The sequence below is a fragment of the Hyla sarda genome, chromosome 6 (genome assembly GCF_029499605.1).
Source record: "Hyla sarda isolate aHylSar1 chromosome 6, aHylSar1.hap1, whole genome shotgun sequence".
NCBI lineage: Eukaryota > Metazoa > Chordata > Amphibia > Anura > Hylidae > Hyla > Hyla sarda.
The window spans coordinates 294783593-294805405 of NC_079194.1; the positions used below are offsets into that span (position 1 = coordinate 294783593).

At 44.1% G+C, this 21813-nt stretch overlaps 1 gene segment (V, D, J or C); it reads left to right on the plus strand.

Moving 5' to 3' along the window:
• Positions 1-977: 977 nt before the first annotated feature.
• LOC130277282 (tapasin-related protein-like) lies at positions 978-21173 on the plus strand. The segment is given in 9 exon segments: positions 978-1132; positions 8279-8488; positions 12717-13061; positions 13640-13972; positions 16842-16940; positions 17936-18106; positions 18254-18310; positions 18744-19052; positions 20273-21173. Coding segments are annotated over 8 exon segments (1380 nt in total).
• The last annotated feature ends 640 nt before the right edge of the window (positions 21174-21813 follow it).

Here is a 21813-nt window from a genome sequence, read left to right on the forward strand (position 1 = left end):
ATAGATACAACTGGCCTCTATCTCTGCTGATATAGATACAACTGGCCTCTATCTCTGCTGATATAGATACAACTGGCCTCTATCTCTGCTGATATAGATACAACTGGCCTCTATCTCTGCTGTTATAGATACAACTGGCCTCTATCTCTGCTGTTATAGATATGTGGTAGCGGGTGCAAAGCAGGGTAGATGCTATAACCCTAGGGGCAGATGTTTTTAATCCCTTGTATTTGTGACGCCAGGGCGTGGTTTATCCTATAACCACCCGAAGGTATACCGCTTGTCCTAGGCTAGGCACGGGGGCAATGAAGAAACTGACATCAAGATACGGACAATGGTGGCTTTACTGAGGGTATGGGCTAGCGCTAGTGTATGGGCTGCTTTCCCACGCTTAATATGATGCCAGTACCACACTGTTTCAAAACGAATGCACTAGTGTTAGACTCCCCGCAGTAGACTGGAACACGGTAGGTAATAGATCCGCTGGATCTATGTGGCAGATGATGCAGGCCGTGCCAGAGAGCGGAGTCTAAGGTTCCGCTGGTTTTCACCAGAGCCCGCCGTAAAGCGGGATGGTCTTTCTGCGGCGGCAGGTGGCACCTAGGTCGCTGGATCCACTTATGGGAGATACTGTATATATGTGTGTGTGTGTGTGGGTAAGAATTGTAAGGTAGTTTTTGTTTTTTTGGTCCACAATACCCTAAAACAGGATTGGTGTAATAGGCAGGTTCGTGAATTTAAGTAGCGATAAAGTTTGGTGCAGTAGAGGACAATTTTAATGCTCACGAAAGGGCAAATGACTTGCACCCACCAGACAAAATTTACCAGAATGGTTGCATCACTTTTTTTTGTTTTTGTTTTAACATAACAGAAACAGTGTGTAAAGGAAGCTTCCCCTACAGGATTTTACAGTCACGTGTAACTATTCTGTTATTTTTAGATTGTTCTTTTACTTTCGGAGAAGTTCCCCTAACAGACTTGGGCGTGTCCTGGAGCCATGATATGAACGGAGCTGGAGACATTCTGGGGGTGAGCTCTGACAAGATGATATAAATACTGATTACACACCAGAAGATGGCGGATTACCTGAGGATTGGGATTATAACCCTCATCATCCTCCATTCAGGATCTGGTAAGTCTCTACTATAGACATTTATATACATAGTAGAGCAGAGTATATGTAAGCAGACTATAGATTCACTGGGTATTCTGTAAGACAGGGTTTACCAACCAGGGTGCCTCCAGCTGTTGAAAAACTACATCTCCCAGCATGGCTGGACAGCCTTTGGCTGTCCAGCCATGCTGGGAGTTGTAGTTTTGCAACAGCTGGAGGCACACTGGTTGGGAAACCCACAAATAAACGCTCAGTAGCCTATAATGGAGACTTCATCTGATGGTAGGATGAGGCCGTGTTCACACGTTTTATAGCATTTTGACGCGCTTTTGCCATGTAGTTAGGCCGCACAGTTTTTACAGGTAAAACAAAAAAACTTAAAGGGGTACTCTACTGGAAAAATTTTTTTTTTTTTTAGATCAACTGGTGCCTGAAAGTTAACCAGATTTGCAAATTACTTCTCTTTAAAAATCTTAATCCTTCCAGTACTTAGCTGCTGTATGCTCCACAGGAAATGCTTTTTTTTAAATGTTTTTTATTTCCTTTCTGTCTGACCACAGTGCTCTCTGCTGACACCTCTGTCCATTTTAGGAACTGTCCAGAGCAGGAGAGGTGTGCTATGGGGATTTGCTCCTTCATTGGACAGTTCCTGGTGTCAGCAGAGAGCACTGTGGTCAGGCAGAAAGGAAATTCAAAAAGAGAAACTTCCTGTGGAGCATACAGCATCTGATAAGTACTGGAAGGATTAAGATTTTTTAATTGAAGTAATTTACAAATCTGTTTAACATTCTGGCACCAGTTGATTTAAAAAAAAAATGTTTTCCAGGGGAGTACCCCTTTAATTTAACCTCTTGAAGACACATCCCGTTTTTATTTTTGTATATTCGTTTTTTCCTCCTCGCCTTATGACAGACATACATAACGCTTTTATTTTTCCATCCACAGACCCATATGAGGCTTTTTCATATCATCATCACATCAGCACCACAATGAGATTGCGGTGCTGATGTGATGATTCAGGAAAACCGAATTATCGGTAAGTCATAATTCCCCCTTTTGCTCGACCAATTGTACTTGTAATGACGCCTTTTATTGTATTATAAAATGTATGGCCAGAAGGCAGACCATAGCAGAAGGTCACTGGAGCCAGCCAGGAGGCAGGTTAGGAAAGATCCGGCCGCCATTTTTTACTCCCCTTACCCCTGCGATTGCACTGCGGGTGGTCCGATGAGTCTCTGCATGCCCTCTAATACTTCAGATGTTGTGATCAGTATTAATCACAACATCTGAAGGGTTAATAGCGGGTACCAGCATGATCACTGATGTTCACCATTATTGACGGGTCCCCAGCTGCTGATAGCAGACATGACCCACAACCTATTAAGCGAGCGCAGCTCCTGGTCCGGATAGGGCTCACGTAAATGGACATTATGATGCGGCAAGTACCAGGCATCCAGGGTGTACAGGGATGTCCTGTGTCCTCAACAAATTAAGCTTTAACCCCTTGGGGACCGAGCCCATTTTGACCTTAAGGACCAGAGCATTTTTTGCAATTCTGACCACTGTCACTTTAAGCATTAATAACTCTGGGATGCTTGGGGGCATGTAGCATTCAGGAAGCCCCTAAGCATCCATAATAGCGAAAAACATCCCTCATGGCATACTATTTGGGAAACTACACCCCTCAAGGAACGTAACAAGGGGTGCAGTGAGCATTTACACCCCACTGGTTTTTGACAGATCTTTGTAACAGTGGGCTGTGCAAATGGAAAATTACATGCTTCAAAAATCTGTCAGTCACCTGTGGGGTGTTAAGGCTCACTATACCCCTTGTTACATTCCGTTAGGGGTTTAATTTAAAAAATCGGGTCACATGTGGGTATTTATTTTTTGCGTTTATGTCAGAACCGCTGTAACCAGCAGCCACCCCTGTGCAAATCACCAGTTTAGGCCTCAAATGTACATGGTGCTCTCTCACTCCTGAGCCTTGTTGTGCGCCCGCAAAGCACTTTGCATCCACATATGGGGTATTTCCGTACTTGGGAGAAATTGTGTTACAAATTTTGGGGGTCTTTTTTTCCCCTTTTACCTCTTGTGAAAATGAAAAGTATGGGGCAATACCAGCATGTTAGTGTAAAAAATAAAAAAAATTTACACTAACATGCTGGTGTAGACCCCAACTTTACCTTTTCATAAGGGGTAAAGGGGAGAAAATGCGCTACAAATTTTTGGTGGCTTTTTCTCCGAGTACGTAAATGCCCCATGTGTGACCTTAAACTGTTGCCTTGAAATACGACAGGGCTCTGAAGTGACAGGGATTTTCATAGGGGTGTACCCTGATGCAAGCGTTACACTTGCCTCCTCCACCAAAAATACTGTACGTCATTTTTCACCAAACAGAGTGCCTCCAGCTGTTGCAAAACTCCCAACATGCCTGGACAGTCAATGGCTGTCCGGCAATACCTGGAGTTATTTTGCAACAGCTGGAGGCTCCGTTTTGGAAAAACTGACATACAAGACGTTTTAAACTTTTATTGGGGGGGGGGGGGGCGACGACAGTGTAAGGGTATGTATATGTAGTGTTTTACTCTTTATTTAGGGTTAGTGTAGTGTTTTTAGGGTACATTCACAGGGGCGGGGGTTTACAGTGAGTACATTCACATATGGGGGGAGGGGGGCAAAACTACAACTCCCAGCATGCACTGACAGACCATGCATGCTGGAAGTTGTAGTTATGTAACAGCTAGAGGCACATTGGGATTGGGAAACACTGAGTTAGGTAACTGACTACCGCAGTGTTTCCGCACCACTGTCTGTTTCCTAACTCTGTGTTTCCCAACCCATATGCCTCCAACTGTTGCAAAACTACAACTCCCAGCATGCATGATCTGTCAGTGCATGCTGGGAGTTATAGTTTTGCAACAGCAGGAGGCATGCGGGTTGGGAAACAATGAGTTAGCAATCAGACAATGTTTCTCAACCAGTGGGCCTCCAGATGTTGCAATACTACAACTCCCAGCATGCCCAGACAGCCGAAGGGCATGTTGGGAGTTGTAGTTATGCAACAACTGGAGGAGAACAGTTTGGAGACCACTGTGCACTAGCTCAGACCTGCCTTTGGAGAGCAGTTTAAAAAAGTTGAACATTTATTGTGCAAAGTGGTAAATAGTTGCAGAAAAGTCGCAGAGGAGAGGAGAAATCCTACAAAGTGGTGTTCTGAAGTAATTTATTCTTTTTTGATTACGTGCCCAAATTTAACACCCCTGCGATAGTATGATAAATATGTCGCACATAAGCAAAACCAAAGCAAAAATAAATAACTTGAAATCACATTTTTTAAAGACAACAAACATAAACATCCCCCATTATATCTTAAGTCATAAATAAAACAAAACCTATATAAATTGGGCATCGCTGTAATCATATGGACCTACAGAATAAAGTAATGTGTCATTTTAACCGTAAAATGCACTGCGTAGAAATCAAAGTAGCAAAATTGCATAGTTTTTTTTATTTCACCCGACAAATATATATATTTTTTGTGGTAAAATTAGTGAAGTCATTACAAAGTACAATTGGTGAAAAAAAAAAAAAAAACATGCCTCATATGGTTATATTGGTTAAAAATGTAAACACTTATGGCTATTTATCTTTTTTTTTATTTTTTTTTATTCCAGCCCAGGCATTAAAAGGGGACTCCGCCCCTAGACATCTTATCCCCTATACAAAGGATGGGGGATAAGATGTCTGATCGTTGGCGTCCCACCGCTGGTGACCCCTGTGACCTCCCAGCTGCACCTGGCACTCATTTAAAGTGTCGAGTGCAGCGCTGGTGGCTCGTGATGTCATGGCCACGCCCCCTCAATGCAAGTCTATGAGAGGGGGCCTGATGGCCGTTATGCCCCCTCCCATTGACTTGCATTGATATCTTGATTTGCAAATGATTTTCTAACTCGCACAGGCGTGGTTACATGTCTTCATCTGTCACTGTGACGTCAGCGCCGCTCGTCCACCGCACCACCCCTGTGCAAATCACCTCAAATGTACATGGTGCACTCTCCCTTCTGGGCCTTGTTGTGCGCCCCCAGAGCACTTTGCGCCCACTTATGGGGTATCTCCGTAGTCGGGAGAAATTGCATTACAAATTTTGAGGGGCGTTTTTCCCTTTTACCTCTTGTCAAAATGAACAGTATAGGGCAACACCAGCGTGTTAGTGTAAAAAATTTTTTTTTTTACACTAACATGCTGTTGTAGACCCCAACTTCACCTTTTCATAAGGGGTTAAAGGAGAAAAAGCCCCCCAAAATTTGTAACACAATTTCTCCCGAGTACGGCGATACCCCATATGTGACCCTAAACTGTTGCCTTGAAATACGACAGGGCTCCAAAGTAAGAGCGCCATGCGCATTTGAGGCCTGAATTAGGGATTTGCATAGGGGTGGACATAGGGGTATTCTACGCCAGTGATTCCCAAACAGGGTGCCTCCAGCTGTTGCAAAACTCCCAGCATGCTTGGACAGTCAACGGCTGTCCGGCAGTACTGGGAGGAGTTGTTTTGCAACAGCTGGAGGCTCCATTTTGGAAACAGTGGCGTACCGGACGTTTTTCATTTTTATTGGGAGGGGAGGGGGGCTGTGTAGGGGTATGTGTATATGTAGTGTTTTTTACTTTTTATTTTATTTTGTGTTAGTGTAGTGTAGTGTTTTTAGGGTACAGTCACACGGGCGGGGGATTACAGCGAGTTTCCCGCTGCGAGTTTGAGCTGCCGCGCAAAATTAGCTGCATCGCAAACTTGCAGCCTGATACTCACTGTAAGCCCCCTGCCCATGTGAATGTACCCTGTACATTCACAGGGGGGGGGAACCTCCAGCTGTTACAAAACTACAACTCCCAGCATGCACAGTTTATCAGTGCATGCTGGTAGTTATAGTTTTGCAACAGCTGGATGCACACGGTTGGGAAACACTGAGTTAGGAAACAGACAATGTTTCCCAACCAGTGTGCCTCCAGTTGTTGCAAAACCACAACTCCCAGCATGCTCAGGCATGCTGGGAGTAGTAGTTCGGCAACATCTTTAGAGCCAGATGTTGCCGAACTACAACTCCCAGCATGCTGGGAGTTGTAGTTTTGCAACATCTGGAGGACTACAGTTTGCAGACCACTAATACAGTGGTTCCCAATCTGTGCCCTTCCAGATGTTGCAAAACTACACATCCTCAGCATGCCCTTACTGTCCAGGCATGCTGGGAGTTGTAGTTCTGCAACATCTGAAGGGCCAGATGTTACAGAACTACAACTCCCAGCATGCCTGGACAGTAAGGGCATGCTGAGGATGTGTAGTTTTGCAACATCTGGAAGGGCACAGTGGTTTCCAAACTGTGGACCTCCAGATGTTGCAAAACTACAACTCCCAGCATGCCCAGACGCCAAGGGCTGTCTGGGCATGCTGGGAGTTGTAGTTTACAGGGTCCCATTACAGCAATGCATGTCACTTTACGGCGATGTGCATTGCTGTAAAGGGCCCGACCGCGGCTGAAGATCTACTCACCTGTCGCCGCCGCCGCCATCTTCCTCGCCGGGATCCGGGTCTTCAGAGACGAGGTAAGTACCGGGGCTGATCCCCAGCACTCCCCCGTCCCCCGCCGCGTCCTCCGGTCTTCCTCCCGTCCTCTCCGGACTTCAAGGGGCCGGGCAGGACGGGAGGAAGTAACCGCCCCCCCCCCCCCCCTTGCGATTGGTCGGTTAGTTAACCGACGTATCGCAGGGGATCGGAGGAGGTGGCAGGCTTGCCACCTTGCTCCTAGGCTCCAGCATGGTCCTGGCTGTCTGTGACAGCCGGGATCATGCAAAATTACCGGGCGGTCGAGTCCCAGAGACCCGATCAGCCCGGTATCGCCGCAGATCGCAAGGGCGATTTCCCTTGCGATTTGCGGCGATCGCCGACATGGGGGGCCTACATGGCCCCCCTTGGCGTTTGCCCTGGATGCCTGCTGAAATCCCTGCCGGCGAGCGGCAGAGATCGGAAATACAACAGGACATTCTCTAACGTCCTTGGGCATTAAAGCCCAGGTAGTGGGGACGTTAGAGAACGTCCTATGTCCTTAACAGGTTAAAGGGGTACTTTGGTGGAAATTTTTTTTTTTTTTTTAAATCAACTGGTGCCAGAATGTTAAACAGATTTGTAAATTACTTCTATAAAAAAAAATCTTAATCCTTTCAGTGCTTATTTGCTGCTGAATAGTACAGAGGAAATAATTTTCTTTCTGGAACACAGTGCTCTCTGCTGACATCTCTGTCCATTTTAGGAACTGTCCAGAGCAAAATATGTTTTCCATGGGGATTTTCTCCTACTCTGGACAGTTTTTAAAATGGACTGAGATGTCAGCAGAGAGCTATGTGTTCCAAAAAGAAAAGAATTTCCTCTGTAGTATTCAGCAGCTAATAAGTATTGGAAGGATTAAGATTTTTTAATAGAAGTAATTTACAAATCTGTTTCACTTTCTGGCACCAGTTGAATAAAAAAAAAAAAAAAAGTTTTCCACCGGAGTACCCCTTTAAACAGATTTGTAAATTACTTCTATTTAAAAATCTTTATCCTTACAGTACTTATGAGCTGCTATATAATACAGAGGAAGTTCTTTTCTTTTTTGAATTACTTTTCTGTCTGACCACAGCGCTCTCTGCTGACACACCTGTCCATGTCAGGAACTGTGCAGAGCAGGAACAATTCCCCATAGCAAACCTCTCCTGCTCTGGACAGTTCCTGACAGGAACATAGATGTCAGCAGAGAGCACTGTGATCAGATAGAAAATAAATTTAAAAAAAAGAAAAGAACTTTCTCTGTATTATACAGCAGCTGATAAGTACTGAAAGGATTACAATTTTATTAATAGAAGTAATTAACAAATCTGTTTAACTTTTTGGCACCAGTTGATTAAAAAAAATAATGTTTTCCACCGGAGTACCCCTTTAACCCCTGCATATTTGTAAGATGTAACCTGTGTCTTCTGCTTGTGAGTTTAGATTTGCTTTGGACTTGATAAAGGGAGAAATCCCGAAAGCTTCTCTACAAAATTCTATTAGTCCAATAAAAAAGCTATTACAGATACTGCTACATTTTTTGATTTTGCATCTGCTATTATTAGACATATCTCCTCCTCTAGGAATTCCGGAATTCCAAGAACTTTCCTGTTCCCCTAAAGTGAAAGCAAAAGTAAGAACAGATGAGTGTTCTGGAGCCATGATATGAACGGAGCTGGAGACATTCTGGGGGTGAGCTCTGACAAGATGATATAAATACAGATTACACCAGAAGATGGCAGATTACCTGAGGATTGGGATTATAACCCTCATCCTCCTCCATCCAGGATCTGGTAAGTCTCTACTATAGACATTTATATACATAGAAGAGCAGAGTATATAGGAGCAGACTATAGATTCACTGGGTATTCAGCCTGGGTAAGACAGGGATTACCAACCAGGGTACCTACAGCTGTTGCAAAACTACAACTCCTAGCATGCCCAGACAGCCTTTGGCTGTCTGGGCATGCTGGGAGTTGTAATTTTGCCGGTAAATGACGTCTGAGGCTTTTTTTTTTTTACTTTGACTGTTATGTGCAGACTTTAACCCCTCAGGCCCAGATTTGCTAGAACTGATTATTTTCACTGTGTAAACATAGACAGGTGGGCAGGGGGAATTACTGTTCGTTTTCAGAGGATTTACTCTATACTCGCCGTTTGAGAAAAGTTGGTGAGACGTAGTATAAAGAGGGCGATCCAGACGAATTTACCATAACTTATGCCGGCACTGAGCGGTGGCAGATTTATTAAAGGCGTTTGTATCATGATTCACTTTTCACAGCAAACTTAAAGAACTCCAGCCCAAATGAACTTATCCCCCTATCCACTGGATAGGATAAAAGTAGCTGATCGGGGGGGGGTGTCCGACCGCTGGGAACCCCCGCAATCTCCGGAACGGTACCCTGCTCCTCTTTAGCGCCCCCATAGAAATGAATGGAGCCTGTGCCGTCTATGGGAAACCCGGGTCCGGAGATCGCAGGGGGTACCAGCGTTCAGACCCTCTACCTGCGCAATCAGCTACTTATCCCCTGTCATGTGGATAGGGGATGCGTTCATTTTGGCTGGTGTTCTCCTTTAATATTTTGTTGGGTTGAATTAAATGAAATGTCAAAAGTTCATCTCAATACTTTGTTATATCCCCTCTGCTGACAAAGACAGAGGTCAAACGCTTTCTGTAAGTCTTCACAAGGATTTCACACACTGTTGCTGGTATTATGGCCCATTCCTCCATGCAGATCTCTAGAGCAGTGATGTTTTGGGGTTGTCACTGGACAACACAGACTTTCAACTCCCTCTTTTCTATGGGGTTGAGATCTGGAGACTGGCTGACCACTCCAGGACCTTGAAATGCTTCTTACAAAGCCACTCCTTCGCTGCCTGTGCGGTGTGTTTGGGATCATTATCATGCTGAAAGACCCAGCCATGTTTCATCTTTAATGTGTCATGCTAATTATGCGCCCCAAAAATTAATCACTATGTTTAATAACATGATGTCGGCCATTTTGTGTATGTTCTAAATAGACCACAGTGTATTTTAAAGTTCTCCTATTCAAGTGCCAGTCTGGGAATAGAATACTTGTTGTCTCTTTAGATATTTATGGCTGTTTAGACTAGACAGATAAGAGATTCACACGTCTATGTGAAAGAGATCTACACAGTATTCTTATCTCTCTAACAAATTTGGATATCTAGGTATTCTCCAAGATGTCTATGAGAATCCATGTTTTAATTACTTATAGATGTCAAAAATAATCCCTGAATTGTTAATTATGGCTCCATATGTCAAGTGTGGAATGTGGGTTTGAAACCAACATTAGACAGTTAACCCTTAATGGCAATGATGCTAATTGCGTATGCAATAGCACCCTCTAGTGAATGAGTAGTTGACATTACACTGACAGGAAAGGCATTCTGGGTATTCTAGTGATGTCATAATCATTACCATATGTACACACCCAACCTACATTCATTGGGGAATTCCAATTAAAGAGTCTGGTAAACCAGATGTTAGGGACAGTGTTGAAAAGAACACACTAAGACAAAGAGGTCTTCCAAGGAAAGAGGTCCTGGCAGTCTGACTGATCACACAGTACCAGACCAATGGCTATCCATGATGATGAGATGGACCGTTCAATTTTCCTAGGACCAGAAACGAGGTTCTTACATAGACTTGGTAAGAGACACAAAAATAGTATTCCATTTAATTAAGACCAATTGGGATAATGTGGATGGAATTATACCATTTAGATGGGCGAATAAATTAATAAAATAAAATAATTAATTATCTCCATATTGAGATTATAGTTTTAGGATGTTGTGAGACTTCATTCTAACTGCAAAAGAATCAAGACTCACAATCTATCAAAGCATTAAATAATTGCTTGGACATTGATAGAATTCCTACTCGCCAAACTTAGTGTTATAAGTATATTTCCCACACAGGAAACTTGTTTCAAGTTCTTCCTCCTAAAATATAGTCTAGCAAAGGTGATATATCTCTGCTATCAGTCTTAATAATATTACCAAAATCATGTATAGAAAATATGTCCAGAATGGGGTGGAAGTATATCATAATTCTTCCATGTTTATATCCTTAGATGATTTCCCCATTTATGGAGTCATGTGATTTGTAGTTGGTTAGAAAGGGGACGGGGAGTGTATTTAGCATTCCATATTGATGTCTATGATTAGATATTGCCCATCTTAATATCATGAGGTTCCTCTGGATAGAGTGATATGTAACCTTTTTCTTATATGATATTCCTAACCTAGTAGCTTTTGTTTTATTGTAACAAGTTACTTACTACTCACATGTATTATGCTACTATATGTAGTCAATTAACAAGCTTGTAATGTGTACTAATATATCTAATTTGCATATATCAGCCAACGGCTGTCCGGGCATGCTGAGAGTTGTAGTTTTGCAACATGTGGAGGTCCGCAGGTTAATGATCACTGTTGGGTTCAGAATCTTTTTTTTTTCTAGATTTTGCACCTTTAAATTTGGGTGCGTCCTATAGGGCAAAAAATACGGTACCTGCTTTCATGTAGTTGTAATTTACAATATGTTGGACGCACGATTCAAACGGTGCATTGTCGCATGTCCAAACATCGATCTAACATTAAGAACAAATTCCCACTTCATAGTGTGTCCCGTCACTTTACTTTTGTCCATAAAAATGACATATCGTCTCTACGTTTAATTATTTTAGAATCTATTCCCCCCACTAAACCTAACCGTTTTCAATATTTAATTAACCGAGAATCATATTGGATTTTCACCCTTTCTACATTAATACCGCATGGTCTGAACGAGACTATAGAGAACGCTCGTTGATTATACGACCGTCCTCTATTTTCTCGTCGTTCTTTCTTTTCTTTTTTCATATTTTCATTGCTGTTTTACATCATTGTATTTTTCATTTACATATTTTATATTTATTTTTTCATTTATGTATTTTTCATTTTTATATTTTACATTTACTTTTTTTTTATTTATTTCCATTAGTCATTCATTATTACTTTTATTGCATTTTTAGTACATGTTTTATCATATATATTTGTCCGGTGTAATTTACCTGGTGGTGATTGGACCATCGGAGTTCACGTACTCTGATGTGCCCTCCCACTACCTGTATTAATGCACCACCCATGTGTCTCTTGTTATGCCTGATGAAGCTGCTGTAGCAGTGAAACATGTTGCATGTTGGGAGAATAAACTTCCTCCACTTTTAACTTACCTGTTGGCATTTCATGTCATGTGTCATTTGAAGCCTGCACCCACACTGAAGCCTTCTCCATTATATCTTTAAAGGGAAAATGACAGCCTTGTCACCCGAACTTATCGGCTGATACTGGCTAATAGTGCAGGTGATGCTGATAAGGTAAAAGACTATTGGGATAAGTGTTCTGTTTCCCTTTCACAAGCTGGCACCTTTTAATAAATCCTCTTATACGGACATCAAAGAGAACTGTGTGGTCCTTTAGTTACAGCTGCACAGTCCTCTCTATCCCCTCCTGGCACTCATCTCTATGATCATAGAAAGAACTGTGTGGTCATACAGTTACAGCTGCACAGTCCTCTCTATCCCCTCCCTGCACTCATCTCTATGATCATAGAGAGAACTGTGTGGTCATACAGATACAGCTGCACAGTCCTCTCTATCCCCTCCCTGCACTCATCTCTCTGATCATAGAGAGAATTGTGTGGTCATACAGATACAGCTGCACAGTCCTCTCTATCCCCTCCCTGCACTCATCTCTATGATCATAGAGAGAACTGTGTGGTCATACAGATACAGCTGCACAGTCCTCTCTATCCCCTCCCTGCACTCATCACTATGATCATAGAGAGAACTGTGTGGTCATACAGTTACAGCTGCACAGTCCTCTCTATCCCCTCCCTGCACTCATCTCTATGATCATAGAGAGAACTGTGTGGTCATACAGTTACAGCCGCACAGTCCTCTCTATCCCCTCCTAGGATTTAACTAACTTGAATGATCCTTGTCTATCTTCCAGGTGAATTAGAAATCCAGACGATGGATTCCCCTATAGAGGCATTGCTGGGTCATAATATGACCATTCCTTGTCACTTTTATGGCTACAAGACACCTCTGAATCTCTCTATGGTTTCTGTGCGCTGGAGTCTAAATATTTTGAAAGAAGAACACCTTGTCTATTTGTCCAGTGGTGAAAAACGTATCCAAAATAGATCTGGGTCAGATATACCGCACAGTGCGCTTATGGGAGGAGATGGCAGCCTGTATATACCCAACATTCAGCTTAATGATGAAGGAGAATACACTTGTTCTGTTATCGTCACTCCTGATAACGCGATAAGTAAAGTCAATATAAAGGTCTCAGGTAAGTGCTGCTATATACACAATGAAGGTCATATCTCATAGAATATATCTATCCCAGTATAACACATCTATGCATGTATGGAGTGGACCCCAAGGCCATATTCACACCTCGGAGATTTTGCTGCAGAAGAGTCACGTTGAATTCAATGGGATTCTGCTGCGCTGTGCACACGGCAGAATTTCTGTGCCACATATTTCCGGCACGGAAATTCAAAATTTCATGTCCGCAGAAATAAGGACCGTGTTCACTCTTTCTGCGGACACCTCACAGAATGCATAGTCGGCCATGAGACGACGCATTCCAATGTGGTCCTAGTGCTGGCATATTAGGCCTGCGCCCGCAGACTCCGGAAAGTCTGTATGGAGATTTTCTGCACAGAGTATGACCATAGCCTACAAGTAAGAGTAAGAGTGTTCTCGGATTCCTGACCATCTCTAGTGGCCCAAAACAGGCAGGAGGGGCCAGGAAGCTATTAATCTTGAGATCCTGTGGACATGCCATAAATGTCTAGGTAGGAATACCACTTTAAGAATTTATTTTATTTTTGTTATTATTTCTATGTGGTTGTTTCTCTTCAGCCATCCCAACATGTACATTGAGTAACTCCAGACTAGAGATGTATCCAGACACTGAGGGATCGGTTACATGTTATGTGAATGGCTTCTATCCAGAACATGTGACAATACATTGGGTGAAGTACAGTAAATCTTCCTCCAACAAATCTAAACTGGACAACCAGACCTGCACCAGTATACCAGTACAGAACCCTGATGGAACGTATAATGTGAGAAATCTACTGTCTGTGAGACCTATGAGCAGAGATGAGGAAGAAGATATATATTCCTGTGTAATCCTCCACAGGTCACTAGAAAATGATGGTCTGACCTGTAATGTTACTTTATCTGTAAAAGGTATATTCATTTAGTGCAATTTAGATATATATATATATATATGGTAGGGATCGACCGATATAGTTTTTTTTAGGGCCGATACAGATAATCGGTGGAGGTTAGGGCCGATAGCCGATAACTTATACCGATATTCCGGTATAAGTTATCGGCTATTTATCCCCTTCGACACCGCTGCAGATCATTGATTTAAAGCGGGCGCTTTAAATCAATGCACTGCAGTGGCTTTTGTGGTGCAGTAGGCTGCCGCCACCCGCTTCTCTCCCCCTGCCTGTTCGGGGGTCCTGAGACCTATCACCGCCACTGCTCCCCCTGCCGTGCCGCTCCGCGCCTAGGGGTGCCTCCAGCTGTTGCAAAACTACTACTCCCAGCATGCCCGGACAGCCGTTGGCTGTCCGGGCATGCTGGGAGTTGTAGTTTTGCAACAGCTGGAGGGCTTACTGTAGGAATAGTATATTATACAGACCCCTGTCCATCCCAGAACCCTGACTCACCTTCCCAGTTGCTGCAGGGACCGTCCGGGGAGGATGGTCCGGGCCATCCATCCTTCCTGTAGTGTCCGGCGGCATTCCGGGTGGAGGGTGAACCGGTCCGGGCTGTCCTTCTTCTCCGGGGGTCCTCTTCTCCACTCCGGGCAGGCTCCGGCCTAGTAACACTGCATAGACGCCGCTGCGCAGCGACGCACCTGATGTCGCGGCATCTATGCAGCGTATTAGGCCGGAGCCTTCCTGGAGTGGAGAAGAGGACCCCCGGAGAAGGAAGACAGCCCGGACCGGTTCACCCTCCACCCGGAATGCCGCCGGACACTACAGGAAGGATGGATGGCCCGGACCACCCCCATTACGGGTAAGTTTAATTTTTTTTATTGACTCGGAGGGTGGGGGAGGGGCCCTACCGGTATAGCGGTATGGGCAAAAATCCATACCGTGGGAGAAAAAAAAAACGATATCCGGTTCATACCGGTATACCACCCAGCACTACGGTGGGGGGTGCGACGCGGGGGGGAGGGGGGGTGGCTTTGCTTGGGGCGGTGCGGGGTGTGGGGCATTATCGACTTATCAGGAAGGTAATTGCCAATACCGATAATGCCCAAAATCGGGATTATCGGCTGATAATATCGGCCATACCAATAATCGGTCGATCCCTAATATATAGCAATGTTCATGTTGTAGATCAGCGGTCTCAAACTGTGGCTGGGAGTTGAAGTTTTTCAACATCTGGGGAGGGCCACAGTTTGAGACCACTGTTGTAGATGAATAGGTATATATGACTTCTTAATGTTTTTCTATTGTGGCCTCACCGCTGGTTGCAGTTCATGCCAAAATTTTAGAATAATCTTGAAGGCAACCTGCCAGGTCACCTGACCACCCTAAAACACCACCTTATTATGATACCTGACAATCGTGAGGTTCTATGTGGTTCTAATCTCTCACTTTAACTCCATCCTTGTCCCCTGGACCAGGGGTGCGGTAGCACACGATCTCAATTCATTTTCAGGCCAAGGGTAGAAATTTCAGTTTGGGACTAGGCCCTAACATTACAGCCAGATTGCTATCGGATAACCCTTATGTAACTATATATCGGACACAAAAGGTAAGATTTATCAACACTTGTGTAGGGGAAGAGTGGTACAGTTGCCCATAGCAACCAATCAGATCGCTTCTTTCATTTTTGAAGAGGCCTGTGAAAAATGAAAGTAGCAATCTGATTGGTTGCTATGGGCAGTGGCACCGCTTTTTCTCTACACAGGTTTGGATAAATCTCCCCCCAAGTCTGTTGGTGTATGACCATACAACATAGTGGCCAACTGTCCCGAATTTTTAGAGAGAGCCTAAACAAAGTATTGTTTCAAGGACGTCCTGGTTAACCCCATCCCCAGTTGGATTTTTTTGAGGGGGTAAGGTGTACACACAGAGCAAGACAAGACATTAGGCAGACTTGTAGGGCTGCAGGTAGCCTTCTGCCTGCAGCCACTAGAGGCGGGGAGCATCTCTTCCTTCTGCATCTGTGGGAAGGGATGCTGGTGCACTGCAATGGACCAGGAAAAGTTAAAAATGTTGTTTTTCCAGCCTTGCAAGTGAGGGAGCTACCTTATAGGGGAAACTATCTGTTGGGGGCAATTACATAATGGGAGGACCTACCTAATGAGACTACCTGCTGTGGGTACTTATCTAATAGGAGAAATTGCCTAATGGGAGAACATGTCTGCCTACTGAACCTACTGGATGGACCTACATAATCCTACCTACCCACTTACCTACCTATTTTATTGGTCAGGACACTAAGGAGGGGGGGGGGGGGGGGCAATATAACTGTTTGAGGAATTATAGGAAACAGATGGAATGGAAAAGTCAGGAGGCAGCGAAGATCTGACATATTTCAGATCATCAAAGATCCTTGGATGTAGCAAGGAAAGACCGTCAGCCTACATTTTCCTGTACATTGGGCTGCGCCTCAAGCAAGTGTACTACATGATACAATTTTTTTTTCATTGTGACCAATGATTGACAAATACCACTCTATGACTATACAGAGAGATACAACAGTGCACCTTCTTTAATCTACACACCGCACATTTACACACAATTACGGCATGGGTGCGTAGTACTGCCCGTCATCAGCAGACATTCTGCTGCAATGGCTAGAATTAGTGATAACTCCAGTCCTGGCCATGTAACCCCCTTAGATGTCTGTTATTAGTGACCATGGCATCTAAGTAGCAAAAGATGGATTGGATGGCAGCCTAGGTCCTAGATATGTGTACATTTGACATGAGTGGTTTGTTGGGGGACACACACAGATCAATAGAGGTTCTTACCATCATCTTACCAGTGTATTTAACTAATTGTACTGATTTATTCTATTCTTATAGATAACAATGCTGCTGGAATAATTGGGATTGTATGTGGGATATTTGTCTTTCTGCTCTTAGTGATATCATTTGGCTTTTACAGAATTTATCATAGAAAAGGTAAGTGTGGTGTCGGGTGGGGATAATGTGCAATTAACCTTTTCATGACGCCAGGGCGTGGTTAACCTATACACCACCCGAGGTTGATCCAGCTTCTCCTGGGCTAGGCACGGGCAATAAGTACTCCGACGCAAGGTTATGGGGAAACTGACTTTACTGAGTCAGGATAGATTATAAAATCCATTACAGCTCAGATTGGTATAAAGAGAAGGGCAAGATGAACCTTGGAAACTTATTGGCTTGCTGGGACTTATAGTTGATTGTGCTGTATATTACTGACTTGCTGTATGGCAACCCACACTTAACTTTAGTGACTTGGACTTGACTAACTTGACCTGAATTGAGACTTAAGTGCTTACAGCAGTGGTCCTCAAACTGTCCAGGCAAGCTGGGAATTGTAGTTTTGCAACATCTGGAGAGCCACAGTTTGGGGACCACTGGCATACAGCTAGGCTTGACATTAAGCTGGGCACTGGGGTATCCTTTAGCAGATGCCTGGTTGCAGGATTAGACTTGAGGCTTCCTCAGAATCACCTCAGCTACATCTGCACTAATCTGCAGAACTGAACTCTGAACTCCTACCACACTATATAAGGATTAGATATTGCGCATTCTCATTGGGCAGAGAAGTCACATGGTTCATCTCATGCACACACCCCTAACAGGGTTCTTAACAACAGTTTTTACAGGCTTAAAGCAACAAGTACACAGAAAATGACAATACATTAACCATAGTATAATTGTAGTAGATATTGAGTCCTGAGTAGTTTGGGATCAAGTAGGACACTGAAGGCAACATCTGCCACACAGGATGGGGAAGGATGCTATATTCTGTACAGATTCTGTACTGGGTCACCACATAAGTGTTGCAGATCTTATATTTCTCTTGTTTTAACATTTAGTTTCTAGTATCTTCATTGTTTGTATGGAATATTTCCATGCAGTCAGTTATTATATCATGTTCTAATAGACGACATATTTACTTATTGTTACAGCGCCACCTGAGGTTTTGGACATCGTTGGACCTGAATTGACCCATGGGAAGAAGACAAAGCTAGTATATCCAGTAATAAATTTCAGTCCAAAAAATATTAGTTTCTTCTTATATTTAAATGAAGTCAATGAAGAGAATCTAGTAGACTCTTGGCCCAATGAAAAGGAAAAAGGTGATGAGCATAATGAGTTATTAAGGGATCCCGGCCTGATGTTGGACCCTTATATAACATCACAAAATAATGTGTTCAGCTGTATCTGCTCTATATCTATAACACCTGATTTACATAAACATAATGGAGTTCATCTTATTTTGAAAGTTCACCATAAAGCTCGGAAAGATCCGATCCAGAAAGAGCTGATGTTGCGGGTGAAAGGTAGGAATGAATTGTCTTACTATTAAATACTATAAAATGTCAGCATTTATTTAATTCTTTCCTTATATTTCTTACATTAATTTGTCAGGATCCTTATATGTTTTTGGTTTTGGGTGAATCCATAGATCCCCTAGGGGACTTGTACTACCAATTGCCTGGTCGCATATACAATGCACTGCAATACTATTAGTATTACTACTCCAAACGCAGAATGTACTTGGAGGATCTGAAGGGCTTTACTAGCTGCCATCTTTACCACTAGGCACCTCCAATCATGATAGAAGGGACCAATGCCTGTTTTCTAAACATGGTGACCCATTGCCCTTTTGCTGATAACTGGATCTGTTGTTGTCTTTACCATGATTCCCCTTTAGACTCATCGGTCCAGGTTCCCCAGATCTGACTCTGTTTCCTTTATTCTTTCTATCTGTAGCTGCACCTGTTCTGGATCCAATAGAGGCCAACCAGGAATCCTACAATGTCGGGGACCACTTGGAGCTGACGTGCAAAATTCACTCATTTCATCCACGATACATAAATGTGATCTGGTACAAAGGAGAAGAAACTTTACCCTCAACAAATAGAGAAGCTCAAGAAGATGGAGATGGTTTGTTCTATGTCACCAGCTCTGTGAGGATCACTGTAATAGAGGAAGACTTTGGGAAAATATACAAGTGTAAAGTTGAGCACTTGGGTACACCAGATAATGATGAAGGCGTCACATGGACATTACAAAGGCAAAGTAAGTAAAGATGCCCATAGACAAAGATTTTTACACCATCACTTCTGGTGAGAAATTGTTGGCTGAGGCCTCATTGTGTTTGAACTGTCCTTTAAAGGGGTATTCCGGGTTTAAACATTTCATTATCTTATCTTATCCTTTGGATAGGGGATAAGATGTATGATTGCAGGGGGTCCCGCCACTGGGGATCCCCGCTATCTCAGTGCAGCCCCCAGCATTCTGTGCCGGGTGCTGCTTCCGAGACAGGGATGTGACATCACAGTCATGCCCCCTCGTGACATGAAGCCACGCCCCCTCCATTCATATCTATGGAAGAGGGCGTGTCGGCCGTCTCGGAAATGGCCATCTCGGAAGCAGCGCCCAGCACAGAATGCCGGGGGCTGCACAGAGATTGCAGGGGTCCCCAAAGGATAGGGGATAAGATGTTTAGACCCGAAATACCCCTTTAAGCCCCATTTACACAAGGTAGTTTTAGGTGGCTGTTGATGCATTTCTGCATCCAAAACATAGTGAATTAGACTGAAAAACCTCTATAATGCTTTTCATGACATTTTGTCCAGTTGACAGACTTTAGGAGGGAGCACATCATTCAGGATCGTCATTTAGAAAGATTATACAAAATTCACCTATAGTAGGGCACTGCACTTATACCCCTCTTTATGCTGGATCCACTCCTGGCTTTGGATGAAAACTGACAAAACAAATCTATGAAGCTGATTTTCCAAAAAGCTCTTTGTATGACGCCATCCTGAAGTCACTGTATGTGTATGTATAATGAGAAATATGGCACTCTCCTGATTTATCGGTGCACAAGTAGGCTCCCAAGCCATCATTACTAGGTAGAAAAACTCGGCACTCAGACAGAACTGAGTATTACTTGAATTTTATTTGGCAATCTTTAGAATCTGACGTTTCGGTCCAATCCCTGGACCTTCCTCAGAGTTAGATTGCTGCGGAGGTGTGAGATTAGAGAAATACGTCTTCCTGCCGGGAGAAAGGTATGTAGAACGCAGTCATAGACTGCGTTCTACATACCTTTCTCCCGGCAGGAAGCCGTATTTCTCTAACCTCCCACCTCCGCAGCAATCTAACTCTGAGGAAGGTCCAGGGATTGGACCGAAACGTCAGATTCTAAAGATTGCCAAATAAAATTCCTGTATGTGTATGTATGTTATTTAGTTCCTGTTCTGAAATGTTCTTCTCTTTTTTTTTTTCCTTAGGTGATTAAAGTAAATTGATAGAAGGAATCAGTTCTTACCAAGGAGATCCACAGGATCACTTCTTACTTCTGATACAAAACACGACATGAAAACCGCCATAGATCCAACATTTCCTATTGCTGATCAGTCTGCTCCAATATCTCTAAAGCCCCGTTCACACATTACAGAATTATTGGAGACAGAGGTTATGTGCACAACTATGAACTGAAGTTACAGTCTACCTCAACTTATATTTAACTTTTGCCTAAACTTCTCCTTAAGCAATCTTATGGATAATTGTCATATACAGTGACCCCTCGACCTACCATGGCCCCAACATACGATAATTTCAACATGCGATGGCCTCTCATGGTGCGATGGCCGGCAGGAGACGTCACTCGTCATATTATCCACACAGCCCACAAGACCCGTCGCATTACCTGAGCCTGCTGAGTACGGCCAGGTAAGGAAATATGAAAAATAGAAAAAGCAGGAGAAGTTTCCGGGCCTGCCGCTGGTCACTGTTTTAAAGTGGCCGCGGCCGGGCTGCTGATCCGCTACTGAGAAGCCGGCAGGGGGCCCCCTGGGGGATGGGGGCCCTAGGCAATTGCCTGGTTTGCCCCACTCTGGTTTGCCCTGTAGGTAGGTCCCCCTGTAGATAGTAGCCATCTGCATATAGTTGCAACTAGGGGTGTGAATCGCCAAGAATTTGGCGATTCGATTCGAATCGCGATACCAGTGTGGCGATTCGATATATCCCGATATATCGCGATACCGTCTAGGTGACGATACATCGCGATATATCCCGATACATCGCCCACCTGGGAGCATTCATAGATCCCAATAGACGCCGCTGTCAGCTTTGACAGCGGCGATCTAGTAGTCCGGTGCTCACTTTTCTCATGTTATCCCGTCCGGGCTGCAAAATAAAAGAAAATGCACTTTATCTTACCTGCCAACGAGCCCCCGGAGCTCCGGTACAGGTGTTGGGTCGCCGGGCTGTATTCTTCTTACTTCCTGTTAGTCCGGCACGTCACATGGAGCTTCAGCCTATCACCAGCGGAGGCGGGACATCGCTGCGGCCAGTGATAGGCTGAAGCTCTGTGTGACGTGTCGGGCTTACAGGAAGTAAGAAGAATACAGCCCGGGGACCAAACACCTGTACCGGAGCTCCGGGGGCTCGTTGGCAGGTAAGATAAAGTGCGTTTTCTTTAATTTTGCAGCCCGGACGGGATAACATGAGAAAAGTGTGCACCGGAGTACTCCTTTAATAGCCAGCCGCGGTGATCGCCGCATGCTGGCTATTAGCGGCGGCCCCCGGCTACTGAAATCAGCCGGGGGTCGCATAGTACGGAGCGGGCACGAGTCGGAGTCCGCTCCATACACCCAGAGCGACGCCGTGTCAGATCCGGCCTGCCCGGCTCCACAAATGTTGAACTTTTATCTCCTGATGCCCAGGACATGACATGCTGTTTCGGGCGTCAGGAGATAAAAATTCCACATCCCTAAAAGAATCGATTCAAGAATATTTTGAATCGATTCAGTATCGGCAAATGAAAAAA